The 12,323-nt window shown below is 45.6% G+C and overlaps 1 protein-coding gene across 1 annotated transcript in view; it reads right to left on the bottom strand.

The window, feature by feature from the left end:
* Positions 1 to 12,323, bottom strand: part of BST1 (bone marrow stromal cell antigen 1) — a 44,169-nt gene that overhangs the window by 28,981 nt on the left and 2,865 nt on the right. Inside the window, exons 3-4 of the mRNA XM_055587526.1 lie at positions 10,879 to 11,014; positions 3,155 to 3,237 (exon numbers count right to left, since the gene is read on the bottom strand). Of these exons, the coding sequence (XP_055443501.1) occupies positions 3,155 to 3,237; positions 10,879 to 11,014 (219 nt within the window). The remainder of the gene's footprint in view (positions 1 to 3,154; positions 3,238 to 10,878; positions 11,015 to 12,323) is intronic.

Below are 12,323 nucleotides of genomic sequence, written 5' to 3'. Positions count from 1 at the left end.
AGACACGGCTAAAGTGACCTGGCGTGCATGCACGCACACACCCAGAAGTCAGGCAGTCACTCCTACTCACATCCTATTAGCCAACGCAAGTCACACAGAAGTAACTTCAAGAGACAGAATGAATGCAAAACACACGCCCAGACGATGAGCCAGAAATACTCAGGAAACATCACGAAGGATCCCCCGGTGCACAGAGGTATACTGCAGCACAGTTTGTAACCAATCTAAAACAGTCAGCTACAGGGAAGGGTAAGTCCATCGTGGTACTCACACATCTGAAATACAACCAGCCACTGGTAAAAGCCTACAAAAGACTGGCCGTAGCCCAAGAAGTGCTTACATCCAGAGCACAGTGTGAGATGAGATGGCTTGCGCTCAACTCTGTTCAAAATGAATGGGCAGGGACTTGGCTGGTGGTCCAGTGGCTAAGCCTCTTGTGCTCTCAGTGCAGGGGGCCAGGGTTCGATCCCAGGTCAGGGACCTGGCTCCTGTGTGCTGCAACTTGAAAATATCCTGCCTGTCACAACTGAGACTCGGTGGAGTCAAATAAATAAAGAAAAACACAAAAATGAATGCGCAGAAGTGTGGGAATCAGTCAACCCCCGAAATTCCTAAGGCAGAGACAGGGCCAGAGAAATTCCCCAATCTCCTGCTCAGCATACTACTGGAGCATATAATTTCCCTGATAAAATGCTTCTTCTAGACTGAAGGTGGAGCAGGGCAGGGCTGTCATGCAGATCTGAGATACGCAAGGCCGGGCTTGTTCTCTGGCAGTGTTAAGTTTTAAGTGTAAAGTTGCTCAGTCATGTTGACTCCGTGATTCCATGGACTGTAGCCTGCCTGGCTCCTCTGTCCATGGAATTCTCCAGGCAAGAACACTGGAGTGGGTTACCAATTCCTTCTCCAGGGTACCTTCCTGACTCGGGGATCAAACCCTGGTCTCCTGCAACACAGGTGGATTCTTTACCATCTGAGCCACCAGGAAAGCCTGGCCGCCCAATACTGGCCATAACACTCGGCTCCATGCCACCACACCTGTCTCAGATTGCTTCCAAACATGTGAACATTCGAGCTTAAATCTGCAAATGCCAAGGTCTGATGACCACTGCGTTAAATGATTTGCTCTTAGGTAGCAGGAATGTGAATAACTACTTTTTTTCTTTATACATTCTATAATTATCATTCTCTATCATGAGCAGCTATTAAACTGGTGATACAAAAAAAATTTTTTTCATTAAAACAAAGCATGTCGGGACTTCCTTGGTGGTCCAGTGGTTAGGATGCCATTCTTCCATTGCAGGGGGCACAGGGTCAATGCCTAGTCGGGGAGCTAAGGTCCTGAATGCCACATGGCACAACCGAGAAAAAGAAAAAGGAATGCAGATGCAGTGAGGCTGTATGAAGTCACGGTGTCCAGTTGCTGCACTTGTTAGCTCAGTAATTAGTCTGATTAAGTTCCTTGGCCTCGTCACCAAGGCCTATCTGTAAAACAAGGGTAGTAAGAGTCCTTACCCATAGGATCACTGTGATGATCAAATTATTTTAAATGATACTACTATTTATGATATATTTCTCTGCCATGGTTCGGACCCTCTCCTCATCAGTATATCAATACTATATTATCTCACTTCATGTTCAGACTACCCAGCATATTCTGAGGGTTCATAAAATGTGTGTGTGTTTGTGTTAGTCACTCAGTCGAGTCCCACTCTTTGCAACTCCAATGGACTGCAGCCTGCCAGGCACCTCTGTCCATGGGATTTTCCAGGCAAGAATACTGGAGTGGGTTGCCAATTCCTTCTCCAGTCGTAAAGGTGAGCATGGTTACGAAACTCCCATTTCAGGGTTGGAGGTGGCTTGGAGCGCACTTTGAAATGGGGTAGGTCCACGGGGTAACATTTGGGTTTCTCTGCATATGATGCTGACGTCACTCCTGTGTGGTCATTAGGACCCCATGTTCAGATGATGATGCCACACACAGCCCCCCACTCCTCAATGAGGGGCTTGGCCAGCTCACCCCCTGGAGTCTGCACTCCAGGCAGAACCTGTGGGGAGCAGGCACAGACCGAGGGCTCCCCGGAGCTGGCAGGAGAGAGAGGAATAAGAACACCTTTGTTGGGAGCCACCCTCCGCTTAGTTCCAAACTGCCCCTGTAGCGGGAGATTTAACCGAAGAGTCTCTTGCCCTGATGAACAGTGGCTCCGGTGGACACCTGGTGATCCAGGGCAGGAAATGAGACCGAAAGGGACACAGATAGCCCTGAAAGGGGCTCAGTGGCAGGACCGGACATCGCCAGAGCCCTAGCCAATGCAGATAACAGTCAACTGCTCTTTGTCGGGCATTGAGCTAAAAACATCACCTTCTTATTTGGAATCTTTGGTCTAATGCTGGTGGCAGGAAATGTAAGCTGCAGTCACTGGTGTTTTCTAGCTACTGATCGCTATCGATTCTGCTGATGATATTCTCCGTGGCCTTTAGGGGACTGTGGGACTTCCCTGGTGGCTCAGACGGTAAAGCGTCTGCCTACAATGCAGGGGACCGGGGTTCAGTCCATGGGTCGGGAAGATCTGCTGGAGAAGGCAATGGCAACCCACTCCAGTACTCTTGCCTGGAAAAATCCCATGGACAGAGGAGCCTAGTAGGCTACAGTCCACGGGGTTGCAAAGAGTCGGACATGACTGAGTGACTTCACTTTCACTATCTGCATCTCCAGTTTATCTCTGGTCTGTATCATCTCCTGCCCCAAGAATATCAGCCTTCTGGACGCCTCTGACCCCCACATATAGGTCTCAGGAGGCCCAGGTTCTCCCGTAAAGCAGGGATTACGCCACTTCACATCGCAACCAATATCACATTGATTTGAAACAGTAACAACAACCGTGACCCAACAGTAATAATAACAACTGTTTAAGATCCTCAGCTGAAGCTACCATTTAGAATATTTTCTCTGTGCCAGGCAATGCATTAAGCATTTCAGCTTCTTAAATCCTCACGCCTTTATGGAGCAAAAAGGCTGAATCAGAACGTGGCAGAAAGTGAGACACAGGGAAATGAAGGACTGACGCGATGGCCCAGTGATGCCTCTGAACCCTCCAGCACCCTCTTCACAGGTCCCACACCTGCTCTGCCACCCAGCCGTGCACTCCAGGATTACCTGGATGGATGCGCTTTTCCAGAAAGAATCCACAGGGTTGTTTTCACAGTCTTCTGATGTTGGACAGGATTGGTAGTCGAGTCCTACAGGGCAGACAGACAGACACATTTCATTTCAAAGATTATAACAGGAAGGGATTTATTGAAAATATTTGCTGGGTCCACTATAGGTATAAAGAATTTTTAGTGGATTTTTAAAAAAATCTTTATTGAATTTGTTACAATATTGCTTATGATTTACGTTTTGGCTTTATGGCCAAGAGGCACGTAGGATCTTGAGCCCTCCCCAACCAGGGCTCAAGCCCACATCCCCTGCATCGGAAGGTAAAATCTTAACCACTGGGCCACCAGGGAAGTCCCTCCAACAAAATACATTGAACTGCATTCTACAGAACATGTATGGGCTTAAAATTCATAGCTCTGTCTACCTAGGCCACAAGAAGCCTGGTGAGGAGCATCCAACCCCTGATAAGAAGACATTCATCATTCTGCTCCACACAAATGTGAAGAAGGTGGAGAAATGAACAGATGGATTATTTCTCTGCTGGAGTTCTAGCCAGTGATACATATATTGATGTGTGTGTGTGTGCTCACTCAGTCCTGTCTGACTTTTTGCAACCCCATGGACCGTAGCCTGCCAGGCTCCTTTGCCCATGGAATTTTCCAGGCAAGAAGACTAGAATGAGTTACCATTTCCTACTCCAACATATATTGATATATATATATATCCAAAAATTATATATAATATCATATTATAAATTATACACATATTAAAAATTATAAATATTTAAAATGTATATGCATTATATATATATATATATATATATATATTTGCTTTATTGGGAGAAATGTTTTCTGTATTTAGCACAAGTGTTGGAAGTAAATACAAGAAAAACAGACCCAGACAATAACAGTCCTTAGCCAGAAAACAGAAATTTTATAACATTTAAAATATGCAAAAAGTTAAAATGTACCACATTTAAAAATTTTAAGGGCAAAATTCAGCAGCTATATAATGGGATTTGTCCCCCATTTACACTATTTAAAAAATAAAAAAGAAGGAGAAAGTGCTCATTGACAATTCATTCCAGGGAGGACCAAGCAGAGCACCATGAGAACTGCTTGAAGGGAAATGCATGATGATTCCCTGGCCCCTATGGGTGTACCAGCATCACCAATTTGGAGGCTTCCCAAACCCCATCAGAGAAGGGTTTTTATGGAGATTTCATGATGTAGGTGTCACTGTGTCAGTCATTGGTGATTGACTCAGTCTCCAGTCCCACTCCCCTTCCCAGAGGACAGAGGACGGGGTCAAAAGTTCCAGCTTTCTAATGATGCCTCTGTGTTTTTGGCAAGCAGTCCCCATCAAAAGTCACCTAGGGGCTCCCAACCACCAGTCATCACGTTACTATACAAAAGGCACTCTTATCACTCCTCAATGCCAAGGTTTTCAAGAGCCTTACCAGAAACCAGGGGACCAAGACCAATTCATTTCTATTATACCACAGTCTCCCTCTCTTCTGTCTAGTCAAAGCTATAGTTTTTCCAGTAGTCATGTACGGATGAGAGAGGCCACAAAGAAGGCGGAGTGCCGAAGAATTGATGCTTTCAAACTGTGGTGTTGGAAAAGACTCTTAAGAGTCCCTTAGACTGCAAGGAGATCACACCAGTCAATCCTAAAGGAAATTAACCCTGAATATTCATCAAGGCTGTATATTGTCACCCTGTTTATTTAACTTATATGCAGAATACATCATGAGAAACACTGGACTGGAAGAAACACAAGCTGGAATCAAGATTGCCGGGAGAAATATCAATAACCTCAGATATGCAGACGACACCACCCTTATGGCAGAAAGTGAAGAGAAACTAAAAAGCCTCTTGATGAAAGTGAAAGTGAAGAGTGAAAAAGTTGGCTTAAAGCTCAACATTCAGAAAACGAAGATCATGGCATCTGGTCCCATCACTTCATGGGAAATAGATGGGGAAACAGTGGAAACAGTGTCAGACTTTATTTTTCTGGGCTCCAAAATCATTGCAGATGGTGACTGCAGCCATGAAATTAAAAGACGTTTACTCCTTGGAAGGAAAGTTATGACCAACCTAGATAGCATATTCAAAAGTAGAGACACTACTTTGCCAACAAAGGTTTGTCTAGTCAAGGCTATGGTTTTTCCTGTGGTCATGTATGGATGTGAGAGTTGGACTGTGAAGAAGGCTGAGCACCGAAGAATTGATGCTTTTGAACTGTGGTGTTGGAGAAGACTCTTGAGAGTCCCATGGACTGCAAGGAGATCCAACCAGTCCATTCTGAAGGAGATCAGCCCTGAGATTTCTTTGGAAGGAATGATGCTGAAGCTGAAACTCCAGTACTTTGGCCACCTCATGTGAAGAGTTGACTCATTGGAAAAGACTCTGATGCTGGGAGGGATTGGGGGCAAGAGGAGAAGGGGACGACAGAGGATGAGATGGCTGGATGGCATCACTGACTCGATGGACATGAGTCTCAGTGAACTCTGGGAGTTGGTGATGGACAGGGAGGCCTGGCGTGCTGCGATTCATGGGGTCGCAAAGAGTAGGACACGACTGAGCGACTGATCTGATCTGATCTGATCTGATTCATTGGAAGGACTGATGCTGAAGCTGAAGCTCCAATACCTTAGCTACCTGATGCAAAGAATCAACTCATTAGAAAAGAACTTGATGCTGGGAAAGATTGAAGGCAAAAGGAGAAGAGGGCATCAGAGGATAAGATGGTTAGATAGTATCACTGACTCAATGGACATGAATTTGAGCAAACTCCAGGGGATAGTAAAGGACAAGGAAGCCTGACATGCTGCAGTCCATGGGGTCGAAAAGAATAGGACACGACTGAGTGACCCAGTAACAACTCCCTCTCTTCGCAGTCTTTCCATCACGTTCCCCCTTCAGCCTCCCCACCCTCTGCAGAATAATCAAACTGTGGTCTCCTGATCACAGTCCACTGGAAGAATGTCCATGGCCGTTTGATCTGTACCCTGCCATGCTTCCCATCTCACTCAAAGTGAAAGCAAGCATCCTCAGTGTCCTGTGCCATCTGGCCCTTTATTTCCCTAGCCTCATAGCCAATGACTTGCCTCTCCACTTACTGCCTGCCTTTCTGTTCCTTGAATCTGCCAGACACCCTCCCACCTCAGGGCCTTTGCACTTGCAGGAAGTGTTCTTCCTTGCAAGGAGCTGGCGTGAGGCACTCCGCCCATGGCAAAGGTCATGAGAAAGGAGGCTCGACATACACAAAGGTGGGATCGAGCCTCAGGAGTCCCCCTGGAAATCCTCGAGCATCTACCCCCATAACCAGAGCCTGCCTACTTTACTACTTTGTGCTCTCATCTACACCTCTGACTTTGCGGGGGGCTGTCCCCCACCACTTCTTTCGGAGAAGGAGTTAACTTAGAGCTCCAGTTAATAATAATTCCTGGGCGTGATAGGAGTGTTTCAACCTACAAACTCCTCTGAAGGTTCTCTAGACTGCCTGACAGGCTTGTCTGGCCACATGTGATTGCTCACAGCCTCCCAACCGTGAGAGGCACGAGATGCTTTAAACCTAAAAACAGGTTCTTTAGAGACGTTAGAAAGCTATTAGTATAAGTATAATGGGCTGATTAGAAATTATATTGGTGAAGGGTTTTTCATTTGTTGAGCCAATGTTTGTTGCTAAGGCTCCACATCCCCTGCCCTTACACACATTAATGAATATATAGAAGAAATAAGTATTAACCTTTGATATTAATCACATTAGACCTTAGGCTAAGTAAATTCTTTCCTTAATTAAAACCCACTACACCCTCACCCTATAGGAATGTAACTTTATTTGGGTGGCGTCTGTTTTGAGAATAATCACCCCTGGAGAAATAAGTGTCCTGGTTGACTGACCGCTGTCACAAGGAGAGGGTCATAAATTGTCAGCAGGCCCCCTGGCCAGAAGATGATGTAACACCCCTAAGACCTCTGTATACATTTGTATGAAGCACCTGACTTTGATAAAAGTTAGGACTGCTGACCCCGCATGACTTTTGCATAACATCTCAGTGTTTAAAAGTAGACCCTGGAAAATAAAGAATTGGGATCAGTTTCTCGAAATACTGGTCTCCCCATGTCGCTCTCTCTCACTCTGGCTGTCTCCATCTGGAGCGCAGAACCCGCCATGCTTACTAATTATGCCTGGGCTTCTAAGATCTGACCGGGGAGGCCTCTGTGTCTCCTCTCCTTTGGGAGAACGGAAGGACGCCTGCGGCCTACGTAAGTGGTGCAAGCTTCTTGTCTTGAAGTTTTATTGTTCCCCCGCGTAAACCAAGCTACTCAGCCTCTTTTCTCCACTGAATTTTCCTGCTGAGCTATCCTCATTCTATTACTCTTTATATCTCTAATTAATATTTAAATAAGTCGCTGACGCCGTCCCCGCTTCAAATACCCTGGATCAGCCGGGGCTGGACCACGGCACTTCCTCATCTCCTTCAGCCCTCTACTCAAATACCAGCCTCTCAGTGAGGCCTTTTCTGGACCCATGTAAAACTGCAAGGCTTTCCTCTCCCTTCCCCATCAGCCAGCACTCCCTACCCTCTTTTCCCTATTTTGTTTTTCTCCATAGCCTTCCGTAGTATGTCAGACTATAGCATACTTCATAGTATGGCAGACTATAAACTATCACTTGCCTATTTATGGTCTTATCTTCACCCTTGTAAGGATCAGGTGTTGATTTGATGGTTTGTTCTCTCTTGTGCTTCTAGTGCCTAGAAGAGCAAACACTGGCATGGAGCAAGTACTCTAAGAACTTTAAGATGGATGAATGAATGGAGGAGAAACAGAACTGAGCTTAGGTTAACGTTTTTTTTTTTTAACTTTCTTAAAAATTTTTATTGGTATATAGTTTCCTTAATCATGTTGTGTTAGTTTCTGCTGTGCAGCAAAGTGAATCAGCTATGTGTGTGTGAGTGGCTCAGTTGTGTCTGACTTTTTGCAACACCAGGGACTGTAGCCAGTCAGGCTCCTCTGTCCATGGGATTTCCCAGGCAAGAGTACTGGAATGGGTTGCCATTTCCTTCTCCAGGGACTCTTTCCAACCCAGGAATTGAACCTGGGCCTCCTACATTGCAGATGAATTCTTTACTGAGTCAGCTATACATATACATATATCTACTCTCTTGGATTTCCTTCCCATTTAGGTCACCACAGAGCACTGAGTAGAGGTCCCTGTGCTTCACAGTAGGTTCTCATTAGTTGTCTATTTCATACACAGTAAGCTAACTTTTATGTATAGTAAGTTAACCCATAAGTTGTACACGGTAAGTTAACCCATCAGTAAGGACTGATGCTGAAGCTAAAACTCCAATATTTTGGCCACCTGATGTGAAGAACTGAGTCCTTGGAAAAAACCCTGATGCTGGGAAAGATTGGAGGCAAGAGGAAAAGGGGACGACAGAAGATGAGATGGTTGGATGGCATCACCGACTCGATGGACATGAGTTTGAACAAGCTCTGGGAGTTGGTGATGGACAGGGAGGACTGGGGTGCTGCAGTCCATGGAGTTGCAAAGAGTCAGACATGACTGAGCGACTGAACTGAAGTTAACTTTTAAAGTGACTCCAATACTCAGGGAGGAAGAATCTCCAGTCTTCACGAAAGGGCCACCTCCCTGCACCCACTTCTTTGCTGGCCTTGGTCCTGCTCAGTGTGTAAGACTCACTGAGAACTAAGAGCCTCGGGAAGCTTCTGGAGTCTCTGATCCAGGCTGGTGTCTCTCTCTGCTTACTCCTGACCGCCCATTTCTTCCTGCCTCAGAGTACACATCTCTGGACTAAATGGCCCGCCCCCACCTACCACCAAGGCTACAAGCTCCCTGAGGGCAGAGACCACTGTATCGCCAGCGGGAGTCATCGAATGAGAAGTGTCTGCATTACCATCAGGTCAGCTTCTGTGACTTTAACTTTCATTGTGAAAGTTAACTTTCGCCAACTACAAGTTGGCACTTTCCATCCACCTCTACAAGGATAAAATCATAAACCTCTGCAGTTGCTGCCCTTCAACACCCCTTGAAAAGAGTTTAGGGTGGAGATCAAGAATGAGGCGCTCTGTGCTCCGGGAAAAACTGGCAGAACAGGTCTTTGGATAGTCAGATATTTTCAAGAGATTTTAATGAACCCAATTCTTGCATCTCCTCGTACCTAGAAAAGCACTAAAATCCTTCCTGGTGATGTCTGCTCCTCGTGACTGGCAGCCAGTCTTTGCTAAAGTGAGTGCCTGACTGTACGCACCCCCTTCACTGAAATCATACATAACACTGACCTTCCCCATGGCCTCTTTAGAGCAGTTTCTCAGAGCTATCTGAAATGCTGTCTCCCAGACTATAGTTTTCCTGTTGCCCTAAATAAAACTGACTCACAGCTCTAACATTGTGCATTTTCTTTTTCACTTGACAATCTGAATTTCAAAATATTGGCTAGTGGTCTGGTGTGGTTTCAGAAGCAGTGGGAAGAGCGGTGAATCTTGGTCCCAGTTCCTCAAGTCATTTAACTGCCTTCAGCCTCAGTTTACCCCTCTAAGGATAGTGAGACAGAGTCATGCAGGACTTAAGTCAGATGGTCTAACTTTGCTGCTAACATGCTGCGCACTCCTGAGCTAATGTGTCAGCCTTGCTGTGCCTCAGTTTCCTCATTTGTCAGAATAGGAATCAGGAGAGGACTGTCCCATGGGGCAGCTGCAGGGACTCAATAGTTAATACAGTAACTCCCCTACTACAAAGCTTCAAGTCGCGAACTTTCAAAGATGTGAGTGTGCATCTGGTTCCAGCAAGGAACCCTAATCTGTACCATCTTCAACGGGCGTGAGTGAAATCACAGCTTGTCCTCCGTCTCCTATTGCTGATGATCTTTTGGCTCTACCATCTCTCACTTCCTCTCTCTCTTCCGGTCTGTAACTCTTCTTGCCTGTTCACTGGATGCCAGCCCGGGTATGCCAGCTGTTGTCCTCTACTTTTCAAGGTATTGTACTATAAGGTTAAAAATGTCTTCTTTATTCTTGTGTTTGTTTTTTTATGTATTTTTAGTGTGAAAAGTATTATGAACCTATCACAATACAGTACTATATAGCTGTGTTAGTCATGTACCTAGCTTACCTTCTTGGACTTAACGAACACACTCTTGAAATGTAACTCATTCATGTGTAGGGAACATACTGCATATGTAAAGTGCTTAGAACAGCACCTAGCAAAGATGGATGCTCCCTATTACTGTTATAAATTATTATTATTATGACCACTTTACCTGGGAGGGTTTGAGGGCAATCAGATGAGATAAATGCATATGAAAGCATTTAACAAAAATGGCAAATGCATTGAAAGTCACTCAGTCGTGTCCGACTCTTTGCAATCCCATGGATTATACAGTCCATAGAATTCTCCTGGCCAGAATACTAAAGTGGGTAGCCTTTCCCTTCTCCAGGGGATTTGCCCAACCCAGGGATCAAACCCAGGTCTCCTGCACGGCAGGTGCATTCTTTAAGCTGAGCCACCAGGGAAGCCCAAGAATACTGGAGCAGGTAGCCTGTCCCTTCTCCAGTGGATCTTCCCAACCAGGAATAGAACCGGGGTCTCCTGCATTACAGGCAGTTTCTTTACCGGCTGAGCTACCGGGGAAGTCCCATAGTAGATAGGAACACTGACTTTTCTTGTGATACATGCAGAAGTCTTACCTGAGGCATTTGTCTGTCGACACCAGTTCAAGAAATCTCCGACCCTGCCATACAGAATGTTGCAGAGTGGTACAAAGCGGCGGCCATTCTCTCCAAAGCTGGTGACAAGGAGGTGGTTGTTTTCCCAGAACAGGGACTGAGGAAAAATCAGCACAAAATGAAAACATAAAATCACAACAGATTCCTTCAGGCACAGCATCATCAAGACAAGTCAGGACAATCATTTTCCATTCAACTGAGACTTGCCTTATGACAGGCAAACATTGTCTTTGTCTTTATTGACCCCTGGAGAGGGCTACCAACTCTCTTCTCTTTATTGCAGGTGTGTGTTAGTCGCTCAGTCATGTCTGACTCTTTGCCACCCCATGGATTGTAGCCCACCAGGCTCCTCTGTCCATGGGATTCTCCAGGCAAGAATACTGGAGTGGGTTGCCATTTCCTTCTCCAGGGAAACTTCCCAACCCAGGAATTGAACCCAGGTCTCCCGCATTGCAGGCAAATACTTTACTGACTGAGCTATATGGGAAGCCGAACCCAGGGATCAAATCTGGGTCTTCCAGATTGCAGGCAGATTCTTTACCATCTGAGCCACCAGCAAACCTTTTTATTACAAGGGCAGCATACAAATGCTAATGAAATATTTTCCCAGCAGTGAAAAAAAGTAGATAGGTATTCCCCGATGGCTTAGATGATGGCTCAGACAGTGGCAACACAGGAGATCTGGGTTCAATTCCTGGGTCGGGAAGTTTCCCTGGAGAAGGAAATGGCAACCCACTCCAGTATTCTTGCCTGGAGGATCCCATGGACAGAGGAGCCTGGTGGGCTACAATCCATGGGGTGGCAAAGAGTCAGACATGACTAAGCACACACACACACACACACACATATACTTACATTTTCTAGTACTTAAAAAATGATTGAATTTTTTTTTTTTAATCAAGGGACCTGGGTTCGAATCTTGGGTCTGTCACACCCTAAATGTGTGATCATGAACACAGCAAGTCATTTCCCTTTGCCTCAGTTTCCACACGTAGAAAATGGTGAGTATGAACCCTTTCTCTTCTCTCACAGCTGTGCCTAAGATGACGTACAATCACAGATGGATTCCTAAAGGGTAAGGTGCCTCAAAAACACATTGCTTTTAGATTATACTTTATAGTTTTCTTCTATAAAGTTACAGTGTTTCCAGACACTAATAACACAAATAACAATATTCCCCTCATCACACTATCATATCCTCAGTATCCCAACCGGGGTCTTGGTCTAGACTGGATGCTACCCAAGGGCAGACTGTGTTCCCCATTGCAACTGAAACCCTGAGAACAATGCCTGGTACATAAGAGTGGCTCAGTGTTTATGAGTCTATCAATCAAAGTCTATGAGAAAGGAGAACAAACATGGCAGCTCCCAGGCACTTCCCTGAGCCTTCCCAGGTGGCGCTAGTG

The sequence above is a fragment of the Bubalus kerabau genome, chromosome 7 (assembly GCF_029407905.1).
Source record: "Bubalus kerabau isolate K-KA32 ecotype Philippines breed swamp buffalo chromosome 7, PCC_UOA_SB_1v2, whole genome shotgun sequence".
NCBI classification, from domain to species: Eukaryota; Metazoa; Chordata; class Mammalia; order Artiodactyla; family Bovidae; genus Bubalus; species Bubalus kerabau.
This window is presented reverse-complemented; position numbering and strand designations above follow the sequence as displayed.